The following is a 19,960-nucleotide window of genomic DNA, read 5'->3' on the forward strand; positions in this document are numbered from 1 at the left end:
TTACAAATGACAACAAGGCAGCGTCGTTCTTCCACCGTCCGTGGAGCAGAGCCCCCCTCCCGGAGCCGAGCCCCTCTACCGCAGGGCCCCACTCCCGGAGCAAGGCCCCTCTCCCGGAGCTGAGCCCCTCTCCCGGAGCCGAGCCCCTCTCCCGGAGCCGAGCCCCTCTCCCGGAGCCAGGCCCCTCTCCCGTCCCCGCTCTCCCCGGAGGTGTAGTTCTCTCCGCGGCCAGCAGGGGGAGACAGAGCGGGGTGGGCTGGTTTTTGTGTCTGGCTGCGGGAGTCATTGGCTGGGCTGGATGGGAGGGAGCAGCAGCTTCAGTACCAGGCGCTGCTCTCCGTCACTGCTGACTGGATACACCGACCGCCAGGCTGCTCTCCGCCGACGCCGCTCCCGTCTTTGTCGCACAGGGACTTTTTCTTGAGCCACACGGATATTCTGCGCTTCGTCTTCGAACGACAAGAGTCTGCTCTCCGGGATCCCGAAGCCGGGGATTAAAGCGGCGCGCCGATGTTCTCCCTCCACGCGGGCAGCGGGCTCTTCCTGCTGGCGGTCCTGGTCGGACTGCAGGTAAGCGGACTTCCACCGGACACTTCGGCGGCTGGTGCTCCTGCGGTCGCCGAGTTGGACGCCCGAACCGAGGGTTCCGAGCGGGCACTTTGACCGTGGCGTTGTGGGTCCAAAGCGGGCTGGGACTGTACCGGGTCCGCCGCCCGCCCGCCTCCCTAGCTAAGCTGGCTTCATTATGCTAGCTACGCACAATTAAATCAAGCGTTAATGGGTTCGCGTCGCGCACGCACGGAGCCGGGCCGGAGCGGCTCCGTGCGGGCTCCTCTTGTCGGGAAGTTGGGCCGGTTCTTGCCGACATGGAGCCAGTTTGCGCTCGCTCGTGCTGACTTTTAAGTTCCCCACTAACGCAGCTGCGTCCATCTTCTTTCTGGACCGGCGGCGGTCAGCGCATCCCGGACATGTTCGGGAGCGGAGCGACGGGACGGTTCTGGTTGTCTCTTAAACCCCACCACACCGACCGGGGGCCCCGGCGACCCATGCGCAGAGGTCGGGTGGTTGTTGGACAGCTCGGCGTCTCTCTTATCACTAATTGGGGGACATGTCCCCCCCCCTCGGTGTCCTTGCTGTAACAGACTAGAATTCCGGCCTCGCTCCTCCTCCCGGTCTGCCAGCGTTTTCCATTTAAATTCCAGTGATTGGGAAAGGCACGGATCCTTTTCCTTTATTTTCAGAGTGCCAGGCAGGCACCGGGGCCAGGCCCCTCACCCCCCCCCCCCCCAGCGGGAGGATGATGTAGTTAATTTGGACGGAGCTGGTAACCAGAGTGTTTGCTCCAGTCGTGCACGGCCTGTGCACAACTTTAGGCTTTCACCTTGTTTATCCCACAGAAACCACAGCCCCCCCCCCTCCCTCTCCAAAATGAGGTCAGTCGATCCCAGTCGGTGCTTTTTCTTCCCTGAGAAGGTTGATATTCCCGTTCCTTCCGAGCCGGTCATGTCAAGTGTAGTATGTCGATTAAAGGAACTGCCCGGGAAGGGTCGGCCGTAACTCTCCCCTGTGCCCGGGCCCCTCCGGTGGGGGGGGGGGGACAAATGGGGCTTGTTCTTGCCTGGCCATGCTTTCTGGCTAATGCTTAACCCTTTTGGCCTCATTATCCTAATTGCAGCCCCTGCTATAAAAACAACAGATGCTTTTGTACGACTGTGGGGATTTCAGAACATGACCAAGAGGTTTTGGGGGGCGGGGGGGGGGGCAACAGAGTGCTTTTTTTTGCAGGTTGATTTATGAGTCACCCCCCCCCCCCCCCCTACCATTACAGATTGCAGCAGAGGGCAGGGGCGCCCCACCATGCAAGCCGGGCTTCTCGGAAGACACGTACAAGGTTGTGCTGCCGGATACCGTCGAGGAAGGCCGGCCCCTCTTCCACGGTGAGTGGCGCAGCGTTCCTGCCTGTTGTGCGTGTGTGTGTGCGTGCGTGCGTGCGTCGGCGGCTGTGTCAGACGTGCACGCTCGCCTCTGTGTTTTACATCTGAAGGAGGATCAGAACAACCCCGGCACATTTAAAGCATTAGTTTTCCCGGGGTGGCGTGCCGCGCCGCTCAACTTTCCAGAGCTTTCATCCGTGCCGCTGACATGCTAACGCTGCGTGATGTATGGCGGCCAGACGTTGGGGGGGCGGGGGGTGTTCTGATGAACACTTTGATGAGACGCACGCGCGGCTGTCTGGGGTTATCGTCAGGGAGACGAGGGCCTTGTTGATTCACTGGGGGCATTTTGAATGGCGGCGAATGAAAATCAATGGCACGCAGAGTTAAATACTTATGCAACTTTAATCAGCCCGGCTATTAAACATCCGATGCCTGGCGGTGCGGCATCGATTCCTTACAGTACCAGTCAGGTCTCATCCTCTTTTCCTGCTTTGATAGCACTTCCTGACAGGTTTGAGCCATACGCCGCCTGCATTTCCTCCTGTTTCTGACCGAGTTCGCCGCCCAAGGGCTCCAATTAGGGCGGCGTGCTAATAGTGCCGCGCTGCTCGCCACACTCGATAGTGAGGAGGGTTGAGGATCCCTCAGAGTGCCTGTTTCAAGCAATTGTGACTAATCTTGCAACTAAGAAGGTGACAAATACGTTTGTGAGCAGTTGGTGTTGCTTCTCCTGAATTTTAACGAGGGCGAAACGAGGAGGAAGCGGCGGCCGTGCGGCGGTGCGCGGGCCCGCGGAGAGCCGTAAAGGCTGGAATATATCACCAGCGTGCCATCAGAGACAGCGGAGCCTGAGGTCATCTGGACCAGAATGCCTCCGCGCTTATGCTGGGTTTCACAGCGTGCGCTCAAAACTTGCACGCCGTTGTCGGTGTGAGTCACGGCGGCGGGGGCGGGGGCCCCTCAACGTCTAGGAAACGAGGGAGGGAGGAAGGAGAGCGCTTCCATGGGTGGGTGCAGCTTTCACTGGGCCGCACCTCCTGCACGAGTTTCTGTTTGATCCCACAGGTGATGGATTTCCCTCTTGTGGCTCGTGGATGAGCCGTGACCGGGGGTAATCGGGTTCCCTTTTGTTTGCCCCCCCCCCTCCCCCCTCTCTCTCTGCCTCCCCCTCCCCCAGTGAGCTGTTGCTCTGTGAAGATTTCCTTGACAGAGGGGGCATTCCTGTGTCATTGTGACGATGGTAATGGAACTGCATCCTCTAATGAACAGCTCTCCCGGCGCATTTTGGAAGACAAAGCCCCCACGTTGGGAAGTTTTTCAATCTTTCCGTCCCCATGCTGCTCTCGGAGATGGTTTCCTGACCAGGAGGTGACACATTGGGAGCTGCATGTGGTTCACTAATGCTGGAAAACTCCCTGCATTTCATTAACTCTGATAATTGGGAATCTCTGGCTGCCGGGAGGTTTCTGCGGCTCATGCTAACATGCTAACAACAACCAGGAGTGATCCTAATCTACGTGCTCGGGTCCAGAATACACACCCCCGGATTCTAAACGTGCGACTTCAGCTGTCGCCTGAACTGCTCCTCCAGCTGTAAAAACTGAGGAGGATTTCCAAGAATTCCAGCCCTTTTTTTAGGCCGTCACCTTCAAGTCGATACTGTCATTGACCCCCCGCAGAAGCTGGAAATGGAGGAACTTCCTGTGTAAACGACGGTCTCCGTATGCACATAATTAAAGACATCCTGTGGGCTCAGCGACGGCTGTTCACAGCTAGTTATCAGAGATGAAAGATTTAATCTCACACTTTGAGATTAAGGCCAAATTTGCACTATTAGCCGGCCAAACGTTCCCGTTTTAATATCAGCCTGTGGAGGTACCAGGAAGCACAACTATTGCTTTGGAAAATATGTGATGTGAGAAGCCGTTAAAGGCCGAGCAGACACAAACCTGAACCCGGCGAGGCTCCGGCTCATCAAGTGTCTGCTCTCACGACCTTGCTAGCTAACACGGGTCCATCTGACCCGGTCTGATATGCAGGGACTGATTGGTTATTACCATCCCGACAGACAGGAAGCGGCTGAAGTCCGGAAATGTTTGCAGTCGTTCCTCGGCTCCCGTTTACTCTGGTAATAAAGAGCCTCGTTTTGCTAAATTGCGTTTAATTTCAGGTGGGCTGGAGCTGCGGGTGGCGTGCTCCCGGGCATCTAATAGAATTCCGGTGGCTTTGGAGCGCTGACACGCATTGTGCCGTGTTTTTTTTTTGCTGTTCCCAGCATTTAGTGAGTCATTCCCAGCGTTATTCAGCAGAGGTTTCCCGCTCCGAAAAAACTGGGTTAATGAAAAGCCCAAAAGCCTAATTGGGCTTAATACACAGTCTTCTGCTGCTGTTACCCCCCCATCATGCCCCGACCACCTATTCTGCTTCCATCCTCCTCATCTCCACCCCCACAGACTCTTATTTTGGACCATTATTGGCGCTCCAACAGTGGAGGGAAAGCATGGCCGCGGTCCTCTTTAGCCTCGGTCCAAGTCCTTTAAATCCGAGCGCGTCTGGAGCTCAGCGAGCTGTGCTGGGGGGGGAATTTCCAGCTGACCAGTTTAGTACTGTGATTGAAGCAATTAATGTCACCGTCAGTGGCTGGAACATAAACTGGAAGGCTCCCGTGGCCTATATGCGTCTCCCAGTTTCCACTGAATCCATCGTTAGGTGTAATTACGGCTCCTTGCAGGGTTTGTTTCGAGGAACCCGCTTTGCTTCGCCCCTCTGACAAACACAACATTGTTTTGGCCCAGCCCCCCCCCCCAATGTGAAGCCATTTTCGGGTGGTTGTGCTGCTCTGTTCGGTCGTCGGTGGTTTGGGGGGCAGCTGGGGCCACTCAGACGTGTTTAAGGGGCCCCGGTGTTTGCTGAGACGTGACCTCGCTCACCCTGTCCTGTAAACGGGGCCGAGCGCTTAGCAACGCGCTTGTTTTCCCTCCTGCCCACGGATTTGGGAATACCGGTGGGGGTTTACTGGTAAGGAGGAGCTGAATGAAACCAGTCAAAGGGGTCCCGACCCCGTCACCAGGGGTGCCACAAATGCTCCGCCCCCCCCCCGGTGTTGTTCTGACCTCTGAGGACGTCTAATGAGTGCGACCCCGGAAGGGTCCCTCTCCAGAACATCTCACCACGACTTTTCCATAAAATGCTCCATAAATTGGGAACTTTTGGAATGACGCTGAATCCGGAGCGACGGTCGGGCTTCTGCCGTCAGATCTTTTTGGGCGTTTGAGGTGTGCGAGGTCTCAGTCAGCGTCTCCGGCGCCGCTGAATAATTCAGCAGCCAACAACGGCGTTCCTCACATTCAAATGTGAAAGTCCTTGAGCTCGGAGAGGGGAAAAATGAAGAGCAACAGGAGGCTGTGAAGCTGCTGCCAATCATTGTTTCAGAGCCGATGCTGGTTTCATGCCCCCCCCACACACACACAGCAGAGCGGCTTCAGCCTGGTGTGAGTTGTGTTTGCTAAGGCAGCAGTTCCAGTCAGAGCAGTTCATTGCCCCATTCCCTCTTTTTTCCTTTTTTTCCCTGGAAGCAGATCGATGAATCCAGGGTCTGTGTTTGCAGCGATCAATACCTTGTAATGAAGGCTGCGCTCCAGTTCGCAGCTAAAGTCTCACTGTCTGTTTGAATTTGCTTTATTCTTTATTGCTATCAGCCCACATCCCCCCGCCCCCATGACCCAGATTATTGTGCTGGTCGGTCAAGTGTTATTGTTAAGTAGGAATCTGGCTGGGAACACCCAAAAGGTCTTTCTAAATAGTGGGATTTGATTAAAGCATGGGAGTGCTCTCCTTTTTTTTGGCTTCCAGATCTTGACGACAGCCGAGGTTAGTCTGGAAACGGTCCCGAGCGGTCGGGACGGGCGCTCCAACGGCGTGTCTGAGGCAGCGACATCATCCTAACAGCCTCTCGTCAGCCCTGCTGATAGGGCTCTTATCAGCTGGGGGCCCTGCCCTCTGCTGTTGGCACCCGGCTGTGTGATTGTGACGCTGGACATTAGCTGAGGTGTCTCTCCTTCATGTCCGTGGGAGTTTGTGACGTTTGTCCTTGGAATATAATTAGCTTGTTCCCCCTCTTGTAGAAGGGTACAGATGGTTCCTGGTAGGATTGATTGTTCCGGCCAGCAGGAGGCGGCGGGTTCGGACCGCCACGCCAAATGGAACCCTGTCAACTTGGTGATTCGTCTGTTGTCCCATCTCCATTTTACGGGGACGGGACGCAGGTCGGAGCGGCGGCGGGGTTTTATAGGTGATTTGGTGCGCCATCACACCTGCGCCCCTCCGTCGGAAGCGGCTGTTAAACCGATTTGAGCTCTTCCGTTCACGGCTGTCGCCGAGAAAACGGTCGTTCCTCTCCAAAATCCCGTCCCTGACGGGGAGCGCCGGGGAGCTGGGGTCGTTCTGGGGAAATGGGTTGTAGGAACACCGGCTCTAACGCGTTTTATTTGACACGGAGAACACCCAGGACGTGCTGCCCCTGCTGCTTAATGAGGCTGAGTATAAATAGCCGTATTGACCCGACTTCCTGCGTTTATGCCGTCTCATATCTGGGTTACTGCCGTTCTTCACCGGAGCTCCGCTGGAAGCAGGACACGCCAGCTCGCACCTGGAAGACCGTGCACCCGCACCTGAGCACCCCGGAGTCCTGCGGAGTCCTGCGGAGTCCTGCGTTCGCTCCACAGCGACTGACTTGTGGAGAGGGAAAGCCCTTTTTTGTCCTAATCTCCGTCCATCTCCCTGCTCGCGTCCCTGCTGCGCTAGCTTTTCTCATTCTATTTAGCTCGGTGGAAGTAAAGCAAAAAATCTTGCTGGATTTGGCATGAGCGTGCACGTGAAGGGGTGCCCCTCCCCGCGCCACTTCTCTCGCTTCTTGCTTTGTTCGGCCTCGGCGTTGTGAGAGAGCTTCCTCCGCCTGGACGTCTTCGCGCGCAGGGTCAAGCTAGCGCTCGCCTGAAGATAGAGGTGTTGCTGGTGTTGGAGGAGTTGTAGAGAATAGAAACAGATTTCTCACATCGCGCTGGGCCGAAGAGGCCGCCTCAATTAGCCAGATATTATTCCCTCTGACAGCAGAGGAGAAATCTGATGGGGGGGGGGCACATTCGCTGGCCACGGTGCTGCGACGCCGCTCGCGGGTTGTGTTCCAGAGGGGGCTTCAATTTCAACACAGCAGCACCTCGCTGGACGCCGGCGTGTGAAGAGTTGCTGAATGCATCGTCTGACACCCCCCCGCCCCCACCCCCGCCGCTTTGATCCGTCCCTTTATCTGCAGCCCCACCCCCACCGCCATCGTGCTTTACGAGGGAAGAGCTTCTCTGGCTCCTCGCAATAATTGATCTGACCTAAATGAGCAATGCGGGGACTGTTGCAGCCTGTTCCTCCGGCAGCCGCCGCATTAACTGCAGCTCATTTTATTATTACAGCCATTAGTAAAATATGTAATTGTTATTTGTGCAACAATGGGGGGGAATGTGAGAAACGCCGCGTCCGCGTGATTACGTAATCTGGTTTATCGCTCCACTCCAAGACTGAGTCAACAGTCTCTTAAGAACTGAACATCCCATAAATGCTGGCTCATCAGAGGAGCATATGTGAGCCGCCATCTGCGTCTCCAGCGACCCCGGTCACGAGGCGTTGCCTTGGGATTGACCTGCAGCCCCCGTCGCCTCGCCTGCGTCGTCGATATTTGCTGAGGCATTAAAGAGCGTGCGGCGTGTTGCCACTTTATATCCTGTAGCGGTGCCTGCTCAGCAGGACGGGGGGGGGGGCGGATCAGCCGAGGGGGGGGGGGACTGCTGTGACGAGACAAATGTCCGTTAATGTATTAACTGCTCTTAAATAACGTTTATCAAACGGGCCGCGCGGAGCACGGAGAGGCTAATGAAGGCAGAAGTAGCCGCTCGTCCTGGAACCACGAGCACGATGGGATGGAAATGAGATCGCCGCCACTCCGCCGCACTAAATCACGGAGACGCCGTCGGGATGCGCGCGTGCGTTCCGAAGGTAAACACGGCAACGCTGAAAGTGGTTTACTTTTAATCTAGTAGCTCTGATTTCATGCTAAATTTAAAGCGAGTCCATCCAAGTGTGACACAAATGGGTTATTAACACAAAAACGTGCGTTGGCGCTAGAAACCGACAGTGAATCACACGTCCTCCGGAATTAGGATCCGTTTTATTATGTACAGAAGAATCCACCTCGGCGCTGCAGCATGCCAGAGGTTCCCATTTACCGGCATCCCTCGACCTCCCGTCCAAACCCACGGCGAGAAGCCAATCTGCCCGGGCTCACAGAGGTTCTGTCAGCCTTGACTCACAAGAAGTGTTCAAACACTGTGACCTTTGTAGAAGATAAGCTTCCTTCGGCCGACTTAAAGAATTTGGAATAACGACCTCAACCATTAATTTATGGCATCGCTAACCATACGAGGGCTCCGAGCCGAGGTTATTGACCTTTCACGCCTGTCAGTGGTGATGGAGGCAGTCGGATCCTCCTGGACCGGGCTTGTTAACATGCCGGGCTGTGAATCAAAGCCAGGGAGGAAGCTTGTCTTCTGCTTTGATCTCACGCTGTATATTACCACGATTACAGGCACGTTTCAGCCAGCCGGGGTCTTGTTGCGTCGACCTCTCAGGGCCCCGAAATGGGTCTGGACCCAGCGTGGGAAATGGCTGATGGATTAACACTCTTCCAAAATGGCGTGCTTGACTTGGCCAGGAAGGCTGGAAAGGTTGAGAAAGGAAAAACAACCCCCCCCTCCCGCCCCCGGTAATGAGTGAGGCTGGTACCGTTATCAGGTCTGTACCTGGGTGTGTATTCCAGAACCATCCCAGAGCGGACCGGCCTTTCTCTACCAGAGGGGCGGCTTGGCCCTGTTTGCAAATTGCGCAACAAATGGAGTCGTCAGTGCAGGAGTGTTTAAAAATGATCACGTTGACAATGAGTTTCAGCCTTGGCTAATTTCAGTTTACCGGAGCAGTTTGTGTCGTTCCGTCTCGGTCTTTTGACGAAACCTTTTGTTTGAAATGCAAAGAAATGTCCGACCACGGCCAGAGAAGATAAAGCTCATGGAAATCCAGCCCAGTGCCAGTGGAGCCTCGTGGGAGGCGAGGGAGCCGCGCCTTTATCAGCTCTACATGCTACCATGCTACCATGCTACCATGCTACCATGCTAACTTGTGTTTAGAATAATCCCTGATGTGGGTTCAGCTGAAACCATTTTAATGGCTGATGTGTTGTTGGTAGCTTTGTTGGTCTCAGTGGAAATAATGAAGACGCGCCCGTCCTCTGGTGGCTGATCAAGGTTCACATATTTGGGATTGGGTGTCTTAAAGGGGGGGTGACGCACTGTGGGTCGCAGCTCTCCCTTCCATGGTGGCTCCCGTATCTCCGGCGTGGACACAAAACAACCCCCGCTCACTTGAAATGGTGCCTCCGGCGGCCATTTTGTGTGGGCACAAACGACCAGCCCCACTTGTGTGGCGGCGTCCGTATGGGCGTCTGGCGTCGCGTCCCAGCTGCCGTCTTCCACCGCAGTCTTCATTTAGAGGGTCGCGTCTCCAGCGTTTGTTTACTGGCAGCAGTGAATCCGGAGGACGAGGTAAGAGGAGCGGTGCTTTTAAACGCCCCCCGCTTGAGAGCGCACGCTCGTGTGTTTGGGGGGGATTTATTCGCACGCTCAGGCAGAGCGCTTATAAAAATGTACCGCGGGTGATAAATGCATGCAGGGAAAAACCAGGCGCCGGTGGGCAACAGGGGGGCGATGAGTGGGTGGGCTATTTTAGGCCCGGAATCAGTCAAGCTCCTACCTCGAGCGGGGGTCCAGGGACGAGTGGTGCCAGCTGATGGGGGCGGAGCCAAACATGGTGGTCACGCTGAAGTTCACGCACGGTTCAGGAGCAGACAAGATGGCCAGCGGAGCCCAGAGTAGCCAGGTGGAGACGTCCAGGTGGAGACGTCCAGGTGGAGACGTCCTGGTGGAGACGTCCTGGTGGAGACGTCCTGGTGGAGAGGTCCTGGTGGAGACGTCCGGGTGGAGACGTCCGGGTGGAGACGTCCGGGTGGAGACGTCCTGGTGGAGACGTCCAGGTGAAGACGTCCAGGTGGAGACGTCCTGGTGGAGAGGTCCTGGTGGAGACGTCCGGGTGGAGACGTCCGGGTGGAGACGTCCAGGTGGAGACGTCCAGGTGGAGACGTCCTGGTGGAGACGTCCTGGTGGAGAGGTCCTGGTGGAGAGGTCCTGGTGGAGACGTCCGGGTGGAGACGTCCGGGTGGAGACGTCCGGGTGGAGACGTCCTGGTGGAGACGTCCTGGTGGAGAGGTCCTGGTGGAGACGTCCGGGTGGAGACGTCCGGGTGGAGACGTCCAGGTGGAGACGTCCTGGTGGAGACGTCCTGGTGGAGACGTCCTGGTGGAGAGGTCCTGGTGGAGACGTCCGGGTGGAGACGTCCGGGTGGAGACGTCCGGGTGGAGACGTCCTGGTGGAGACGTCCAGGTGGAGACGTCCTGGTGGAGAGGTCCTGGTGGAGACGTCCTGGTGGAGACGTCCGGTGGAGACGTCCTGGTGAGAGGTCCTGGTGGAGACGTCCGGGTGGAGACGTCCGGGTGGAGACGTCCAGGTGGAGACGTCCTGGTGGAGACGTCCAGGTGGAGACGTCCTGGTGGAGAGGTCCTGGTGGAGACGTCCGGGTGGAGACGTCCTGGTGGAGACGTCCAGGTGGAGACGTCCTGGTGGAGACGTCCAGGTGGAGACGTCCTGGGAAGCTCTGGGTGGGGCTGGAGTTGGCAGCAGAGCACCAGGAACTGGCAGGACTTCTGTTTACAGTACACGGGAATTCTGGGACCATTCCCATATTTTAAATGCTCCATCTGCCCATTTTCCCTTTTTTTTCCTTTATCACTGAATTATGTTTCGCTGTTATTTTTTTCCACAGAGACAGAACTCGTTGGTTATTCAGCCCGCCGTTACAGAATGAGGACAAATGCTGTCATTCAGATCCATGATGCAAACTTCAATAACTTTTCCCCAAGAAATCCTTTTTTTAAAATCCCCGTCGTGCTTCCATAGCCTGGCAACAGCAGCAGCCTTTGAGCAGCACATAAAACAAGTATAAATGATCTAGAAAAGTCTAATAAAGGCAGCTCATTAAGCCAGGCTGATAATTGTGACCTGTGGTCCAGATGAGAGGGCTGGATCCAGATGTGGTCCCCCTCCACGCCGAGCGCTCTCCTTTAATGACACCTAATTTGTCAGGAGGAAATGCCCCCCCCCCCACATTTGCATGCACGGCTCTGTTTTCCTGCTCGTCCGGGTCATTTAATCAGACGAGCGTCCTTGTCTCGGTGCACGAGCGCAGGCAGATCATCAAACAGTGCACGAGAATTCCCACAGATCAAACTGGTGGAATATGGAGCTAATGTTGCTGCAGCAACCGGAGGCGTTAGCAACGCCAGGAAAATCTGCTGCGAAAACCCCTGCAAAATAAAAGCAAACTGGCCCCAATAATGAGCTAATGCAGCGATCAAAGGGAACCGCTGCAGCTGGTTGTGAAGGACTTTAAATTAAATGACTGGTGGTTCGTCTGAGGAACTTTCACTTCCTCTTTTTATCAGCACACAACTCACCAGCGCTGAGAAAGCTGCTGCTCGCTGCTCAGTCAATATTGGCTCCATGGAGGCGGGCGGCAAAGGCATCGACCATCAGGCTGATGACACACACACACACACACACACACACTCTCGCACTCGCACACGCACACTTACTCACACTCACACTCATCTAAAGTTATTAAAAACAATAGTGAACCTGTTTGAACACACTCACACACACACACACACACACACTCTCTCTCTCACACACACACACTCACACTCGCACACTCACACTCACACACTCACACTCATCTAAAGTTATTAAAAACAATAGTGAACCTGTTTGAACACACTCACACACACACATACACACACACACACTCTCTCACACACACACACACACACACGGCCCTTTTACCAAGACTGTGTTGTCTGGGATGGGGAAGGTCAGCCGACACTAACAAGGCTTTGTGAACACACACACACACACACACACACACACACACACACACACACACACACACACACACACACACACACACACACACACACACACACACACCGTTCCTTCCTGCATGGCTTTAAAAGCTCATTATTCAGTGTTTGAAATGATATTTATTTATGAGCTTTAATGGTGTGTTCAGGGCTTACTTCTGGAAAACTTATGGTGATTATTCCTTTTTTATCGTGATGAATGCGGCACTTTTAGAACAGAAATGTTGCGGCGGTCGCTCACGCAGAGGTGCCGCGAGGGTTCTGTGATTTAAGGCGTGAATATTCCCACCAGGAGGAGGAATGCGGCTGTTTGACAGGGCGCCCGATCTGATAAGGAGTCGGTTTTTAGATCTTTCTGGACATTAAAGGGACTCAAAGTCCTGACCGCTGTTATTAAGTGGACATTTTTGGAATGAAAGTTGAATAAATCCCTTTTAATGGCGACACCTGGAACACAGTCCACTTAAAGGAAAATCTGGTCCTTGTTGCTTTTCCTGGTCTCTAACCTCCATTCTTCCTTCTCTCTCCTCGTCCTCCCATTCCTCCTGCCACAGGGGTGAAATGATGCCCCCCCCACCTGCTTTTCATGCTTTCTATCAGACCACCAAGAGGTCTGTGCACGTGAGCACGTGTGCACGAGCGGCTGCGCACCACCGTTGAACACTTTTCCGTGCAAGATAAGAGGGAACTGGCGCATCCTCCTCCTGTCGCAGTGGGTCTCAAAACACAACAGCTGGGCCAATGAGAACGGAGGGAACTGATCACAGACGGCACGAGGGGGAACGTCGGGAACGTCGGGGTTCCGCGGGCTGTCGGGCGCCTCTGGGCACGTTCCAGAGGTTCCGAACATCGTAGAGACGCGCGGCCGGTTTCCCTACCCTCTTAATTTTATTCCTTATGCTGTAAACACTGAATAGTAATGGGAGGAAGGGCAGAAGAAGAGTAATTTATGTGTGGAGGAGAAGCCGGCGATGAGCTCTCCCTCTGGGATTAATGGGAGTCTCTGTCTCTGTTCACAGGAAATATGAAAGGCCCTTTGTTTGCAAAGGGCTCGCTGCTGCCAGCAAATAACAACCCCCTGTCATATTGAAAATCCCCCAACCTCTATATTCATTGCCTCCTCGGCTACTCGACCCTTAGCCCTATTTTTTTTTATCTATAAGCTGATGTATTTTCTGTCAAAGTCGCTCATTTGTGATTCCACACCAGGCCCGGGGTCCAGCGGCCCGGAGGCCCAGGCTGGCGTTAGTATTCCCCCTCAGATCCACAGATCTGACCACCGACGAGAGCAGAGGCCCGCCGCCCCACAGGTGGCGCCTCTCCTCTCTGACGCGTCCAATTCCGAGCTTCAGTCTCACGTCTGTGTGGGAAAAACTGGTTCCCTCAAGCCGAGGTGGAAGCAGCCGGTGTATTTTTAGCCGAGGTGCCGGCGCTGCTGTCAGGGCTGCTGGTTAGCATCCGACCTCGGGCTATGCTAAATAAAGAGCCACCATGAGGGGAAACGACCGGCCCTAAACTGGCGGTGTGTCTTTCATCAGGTCACACTTGGGTCTTTATCACACCTGTATGACAGGGGGGGGGGGGGGGTGAGAGCCTGCTGACAGGTGCTAATTGCTAAAACAGACCGGAGGTTTTATTTTTGCCAGCACCGCTCACGTTCTCATGTGGCCGTTGGATTAGATTCCAAACAAAGCAAACGGTTTCGTTTGGAAAGGGCCCCCTCGCTCCTGGATGAATCTTGGCTGAACGCACCAAAAGATTGCATTTGATGTAGAAAGTGATTTTCCTCTTTTCCTTCTTATCAAATAATGGGAAAAAAAAAAAAGTTCCAGTTGTTTGGAGCTGCGCCTACTTTTGCTGCTTCGGGAGACGCACGCGAGCAGAGAATCTATTTGGTCCCTATCGACTTTCCCCGGCTGCCTCCAACGGATTCGACACGGATAATGTGGTTGTGTCTGTAACAAAGGGGGGGGGGGCTCTTTAAAAAGGCTGGAGTCTCCCGTGAAAAGGAGGGAGGAAGAGCAAAATGAAGAAAACGGGCAAGTTTAAATGGAGAGAGGGGGAGGCCTCCTTCACAACAGCCCACCGTTGTCAGGGGCAACTAAAATGGCCGTGAGTAATGCGCCTGTGTCTCCCGCCCCTCTTAAAGAAAACCTCCCGTAGCCGGAGTGAACACGATCCCGGCGTTCAGCGGGTGGAACCCGATACGAGCGCTGCCTTTATAAATGATTTATAATTGAGTTTTCCCTGCTAACTGGGGGCAGAAATGTAGCGGGGGATTAATCCCCTCACCAGGCCGACGCTGCTCCATGATTTGATGCTTTGATTGGAATGCTGGCGACGCCGTTCATTTGCTTCATTTACTGAGGACTGACGGCTGGGGGGGGGGGGGGGGGTTAATGGCCGTTTTCTGAAAAGGATAAGGCTGATTATGTCTGATGGGCCTCCTGTCTCATATGTCCTAATGTGGCCGTGATAGACAGGATTCTGAGTTTGGATACTCGGGGAGTATCATTCCCACATTCTGATTTCCCATAATGTTCAGAGATGGAGGAGGCATATGTTCCTCCTGTGGCCCAGGGTCTAGAGAGCCTTCCAAGGCAGCTTAAGGAAGAGGAATTGGATTTTAGCAGTCGTTAGGTGATTTTCTTCCCGTTATTTACCTCTTTCCCATTTTATTCCTGTTTAAGTGCCCTGCTGCAGACCTGTAAAATGTTTAATGTTCTTCCCAGCGAAACAGTCCCACATCCATAAAAGGTAGAATGGAATTCCATATGAATTTCCCGCTGTCCTGGCTCATGGCACCAGTTCGAACCCCCCGGGTGCCCCTCCCTCTCCCTTTGGCCCGCTCCATATGCTACATTCAATCTTTGAAAGCTCGCTCCCTCCGGTCTGTTTGGACAGACGACTTTAGCGTGATGGAGGGGGACACATGCCACGGAAACATCAAACATTCCTGTGTTTGGTGCACGATCCCGTGACCCTTTTGTTACTGGGATTGATTTATGGTGCCGACGGGATCTCTCAACTCACCCCTGGTCCAAGTTCTCGTCCCTCTCCCGTCTTGCTATGCTAACGTGTACTTGGTTCCAAGACCCGGGGCCGTCCTGACGTGGATTTTGAATGTATCCCCGGCACGCCGTCAGGGATCGAGTTCCAACATACCTGTCGTCACCATTTGCTCCGTTATGCGTGTTCGGGTCATTAATTCCCGTGCGCAGTTGTCACCGGGTCACAGGTTTGGAGGTTCCTGTAATGCCAAGGACCTCCTAATGTGAATTCCAGTGAGGCAGAAAGGCAAATGTTTGTGCTTCCAGGCCTTTCTGGTATTCCGGGTTGCTCCAGCTGTCATGTTATCCTCTTCTAGCCCACCCCTTCCAACCCACAATGCAACAGCATATCTGCTAGCATCCCATGTGCAGCCACTTCAGATTTATCTGCTGTGAGGCCAGCATACCTCATTATCATCCCTCTGGCACGATGGAGACCACTTGGCGACCCTGTTCCAGCCAGAAAACAACTGCCGAGTTCATGGAAAATGATATCCGGCATCGCAATAATTACATTTTTCCCAGTTATTGTGGGAAGAAATGTGAAAATGAACATCAGTATTATGTTTTGGCCTAGCTGTGCTTGGGAGGCATGTTGAAAAATTCCCTCCCCGACCACATCTTTGTTTCGATGACACACCGGCAACAGACCAGAAGCAGAAACCAGAAGTGCGCTGCTTCTGTGTAAAGGACTTTTGAAGCTGAGTTTCTCTGCCCTTCCCGAGCTCGTCTTTCTCATGGCTGCAAACCGATACGCCGGCTGCCTCCAGTTACAGTGCTGGTGGAGGGTTCTTTTCAGGCCGGGTGAACAAAGGGCCGGCGCTATTAGGATGCTGGAGCCGTTCTGACGCCGCCGGGCGAGAAGGCATCCAGTTCCTGCCTGCTGCAAGAACCTCCACCAAAGGGAGTTTTGATTGGGGCTGATCTTTGACCCGGGGACGCCCACATTATGCAAATGAGTGTACAAACAAGGAGCGCTGTGGATCACTTTCTCTGCGCGCCTCCTTTTAGGTGCGCGTGCTCTCGAGTTCTAACGCCAGGATGTTAAATTTGTGGGTGCGCGTTTACTCTCCTGACCTGCGTGCGCACGCAAAGCGTTGGCATGCCACTTCCTTTATACCCCCATAAGCTAGGATTTGAAAAGGTAACTAAATCCCACCTACCGCCTCCACCCACACACTAAAATGCCGTTATTGTCGCTGCATACAAAGGGTTCGGGGGGGGGGGAGTTCAGGGACAACGCCCTTTCCCAGACAGTGTATCAGTTGACCATGAAGTTGCACCTTTTACCCCCAAAGCAACAACGCGTGGTGCTAGTTCCTATGGAGCGGAGCCACCCACCTCATCACGAAGCTGCTGCTGCCATTTCAAGCCTCCAATAAGGGAAGCCTCCCATCCGGGCTCGTTACCACACGTTATGTTGACGCTAGATTTTCATATCTGTTGCAACGGCCGTAAACTCTGGATGCAGCCCACTGCACAAGTGTGTGTGTGTGTGTGTGAGGGTGTTTATCACGGTGTAGAAGGGAGGACCGGGCCGACCTCAACCGTCCCCATGAGCGACTGGGGGAAGGATTTGGTTGCAACTCTGTTCAGTGTCTTTATTTTATTCTGGTTTTGAGAGTTGGAGAAGTTCTCACCCCCAGCCAGTAAGCTGAAAAAAGAGCTAGCATTTATTTACTGTTGTGCGGGCTTTAAGCAGAGCCGCGTTCCCCTGCAGGCGTGATGAATACACCAACACCCAGGTCGACACTTCCATAATGGAAGCTCTGCAGCTGGACTTAATGGCTCCTGTGCTTTAGGACTGCGTTTTAGGCCCATTTTGTTGGCTTTTATGTTGATTTGACTGACTATTAGAGACGTCATTTACAGCAGAGTGATGCATTTAAAGGAAAGGACCAGAGAATTTGTGCACCAATAACAGCCGGGGGCTCTGACATGTATCGCTAAAACTTGATGGTTGAACACAACGTTACGCGATACGACCGCTTGTTTAGCACAATAATTGGCAGTTGGAGTCCCACAGAAGACCAGTTTTAACTCATTAAAGTGTCGGGATGTGTTTTATTATGTTTCAGTGAATCTGGCTTTTTTTTATTTTTTAAATTTATGGACCTTTGCGTGCTTTAAAACCTCGCCGTGGCTCCGATTGAAACCATATGTGCGGGTGGCTTGGAAGGGGGGTCCGCAGTGTCAGCAGACACAGCTGGGCAGCGGCGTCTGACCTCACGGTCTCCCGTCTCCGCCACATTCTGCCAGAACGCCCACCAAGTTTGTGTCCTCGGAGCACCTGATCGCGCACAAATGACCTTCGAAAGCAGACGGCAACACGCTGGAACCAGCCGGGGGGGCGGTGGTTTGGAGAATGTGCAGGGTCCATGCTGACACGAGCTTGTAAAAGCAGGAATGGAGCTTATTTATGGAGGCTGCGGAGATGCGGCCCCCATCTGCAAGCGCGGCGTTAGCGTGGCGTGGACGGTGAGTTACAGCCCGACTGCTCGCCGCGCTCATCTCTAACACACTCGGATATTAGGAACGGTTTTACGACTCCCATCAACAGCTTTGCAGGCTTCTAGATATGCGTTATTGAATCCATGTAATGAGTTATTAGGTCGTTCATCTGGAGGCTGCATGTATATTACTGCCGCCGCCCCGCCTGCTCCTGGGGGGCCCGAACATAACGGATGGTTTAATAAGCAGCCACACAACACCTGACCCCAGAAGACCAGCACCAAAGCATGTTGCCTGTGTGGGTCTCAACATTCATCCGAACCAACTCTTGGTTAAATAATCTCTAATAACCCCGCTGCCACGATGCATCAGCCAGTAACGGTAACCTGGTTAATCAGTTAAAATGGGTTTAGTAGATATTCACAGGCCTGATGGTCGGGGGGGGGGGGGGGGGACCCGAGCTCTGCTGTCGCTGGTGCTGTGTTTTCAGGAAAAGATCAATTCCTGTTGAGAGGATCGGCCGTTGTGCTGCTGCTGGGCTGGCGGAGCTTTAATGAAAATGGCCCCCCAGCCTGAAACGGTTTGACCCTGCAGCTTGACCAGCAAAGCAGCAGTGATGCATCCTGCCTGCACCAGAGCCCTGCTGGAGGGGTCGGGCCAGCATATCAGCCCCCCCCCCCATTATAATTACAGCCTGGCATTAAATGAACCGCGGCCATTGTTGTTGCCACATAAACTCTAACAAAGGGACTCTTTCCTCTCCCAAAGTCACTCTGGCACTTCTCAAATCTATCTTGTTGTGGGATTAATCCTGCGACGGCCTCCTCTCGTCTCCGTGAGCAGGACGGAGGACGCGCACCAAGACGTGGTGGATTAGGCCGCAACAACGCGGTTTGATGTTTAATCACTCTGGCTGAGCTGTTCTGGGAATCTTCCCATTAAAGGATGGCTCCACTTTGAAAGGTTGACGTGACTCCCAGCCGACCGCTATAGTGGAATATCCACGTTCTTTTAACTTTAAACCCACCTGGCGGAGAGAGAGTGCGAATGTGCACACCTAAAGAGCGGGAAGCATGACCGCTGCCGACCCGCTGACCAAACATTCCCCACGACTCCCCCCTCCGACCCGTCTCGCTCTGTCAGCGCTGCACAATAGGCATTTGGATAAATGTTTGGACTCCACCTTCAGGGCCGCGGCGGCTCCAGGATTCATTCAGCCGCCGTCGCTGCTCCAAATGGAAGGGTTTGTCGGCCGGTGCGCGCCACCTGCTCGTTTGTGCCCCCGCGGGCGATGGCGGCGTCGCCCGGCCGACGCCGCTGCCACGGCAGGGCGACGGATGATTCCCACCGGGACCGCGGAAGAGCCGAGGCCTGGAAACGCTTCAGGCGGCCGGCCCACATTTGAGACTGATTTGTACTCAGCCATGCTTGTGGTTGTGTGTTGTAACGGCAGACAAAGTGAGGACAGATGTGTTTGGAGTCATTTTCACCCCCCTGCCCCCCCCCCCCCCCCCCCCCCCAGCCCCTTCATGGTCCTCTCTCCCCTCCCTCCAGTTTCCAGTTCCTCTAATCTGGGACTCATTGTGTTTGTAATAAAGCACAGCTGCACAGATCCTTCTGTGAACCCACTCACTTCAGCTGATTACAAGGGAGTGACTCTGACCAGTCCAGCCCCCCCCACCCCCACCCCCCCACAGTAATGCTTTACTGCCCCTCTACCACTGATAACACATATGAAAGGAGCCACTTCCTGGTGCTGGAGCAGTGCCGAGGCTAATTGCTCACACCTGATGCTGCATGTGTTGCTATCGCTAACACTGAGACTCTCCCGTCAGCCTGCATCAACAGTGGGGCGAAGAGTCGCTCCGTACGCATCCACGCCGCCGCCATCACGCCACTGGCCGCCCCCGCACCCCGTTGGCTCGCCTTACGCTCACACGCTGACCCTGCTTTCATCATCAAAGCGCGGCGTTGGAAAGTGACAGACGTCAGCCTCGGGTGCCTCGTGCATCCCTGGTTTTGACTCTAATTGTATGTTGTGTGAGACGCGTGGTCTCGGTGAAAGAATCTCGATGTGCTTTGAGGTGCACGAGGAGACGTCTCCATCAGAGCCGTGTTTTTATACACTGAGATGAACGCCTCCCGCCCACAAAGCCCACAGTTGAATGTATATTCTTCATCTCCTGGAAGTGTGCAGCTTTTATCTGTCCTCAAGAAAGCACGCGATGTTCTCCACAGATGGAGCGGAGCTACCACCAGCCCCACCAGTCACCCGCTTGATCACCTAACTACGGGGGGGGGGGGGGGGGTTCAAGCAGGTCGCGACAGCAAGCGGCGTTCGACATCTCGGTGCTAGCTTGATATCTCCAGGAACAAACGCAGTACAAAGAGATAAG

The 19,960-nt window shown here is 54.4% G+C and overlaps 1 protein-coding gene across 1 annotated transcript in view; it reads left to right on the forward strand.

Moving 5' to 3' along the window:
- Positions 1–287: 287 nt before the first annotated feature.
- The window catches only part of cdh2 (cadherin 2, type 1, N-cadherin (neuronal)), a 42,557-nt gene continuing 22,884 nt past the window's right edge, over positions 288–19,960 (forward strand). The window contains exons 1-2 of the mRNA XM_057056442.1: positions 288–570; positions 1,829–1,937. Of these exons, the coding sequence (XP_056912422.1) occupies positions 511–570; positions 1,829–1,937 (169 nt within the window). The 5' untranslated portion in view covers positions 288–510. The remainder of the gene's footprint in view (positions 571–1,828; positions 1,938–19,960) is intronic.

The sequence above is a fragment of the Takifugu flavidus genome, chromosome 15 (genome assembly GCF_003711565.1).
Source record: "Takifugu flavidus isolate HTHZ2018 chromosome 15, ASM371156v2, whole genome shotgun sequence".
Classification (NCBI taxonomy): Eukaryota; Metazoa; Chordata; class Actinopteri; order Tetraodontiformes; family Tetraodontidae; genus Takifugu; species Takifugu flavidus.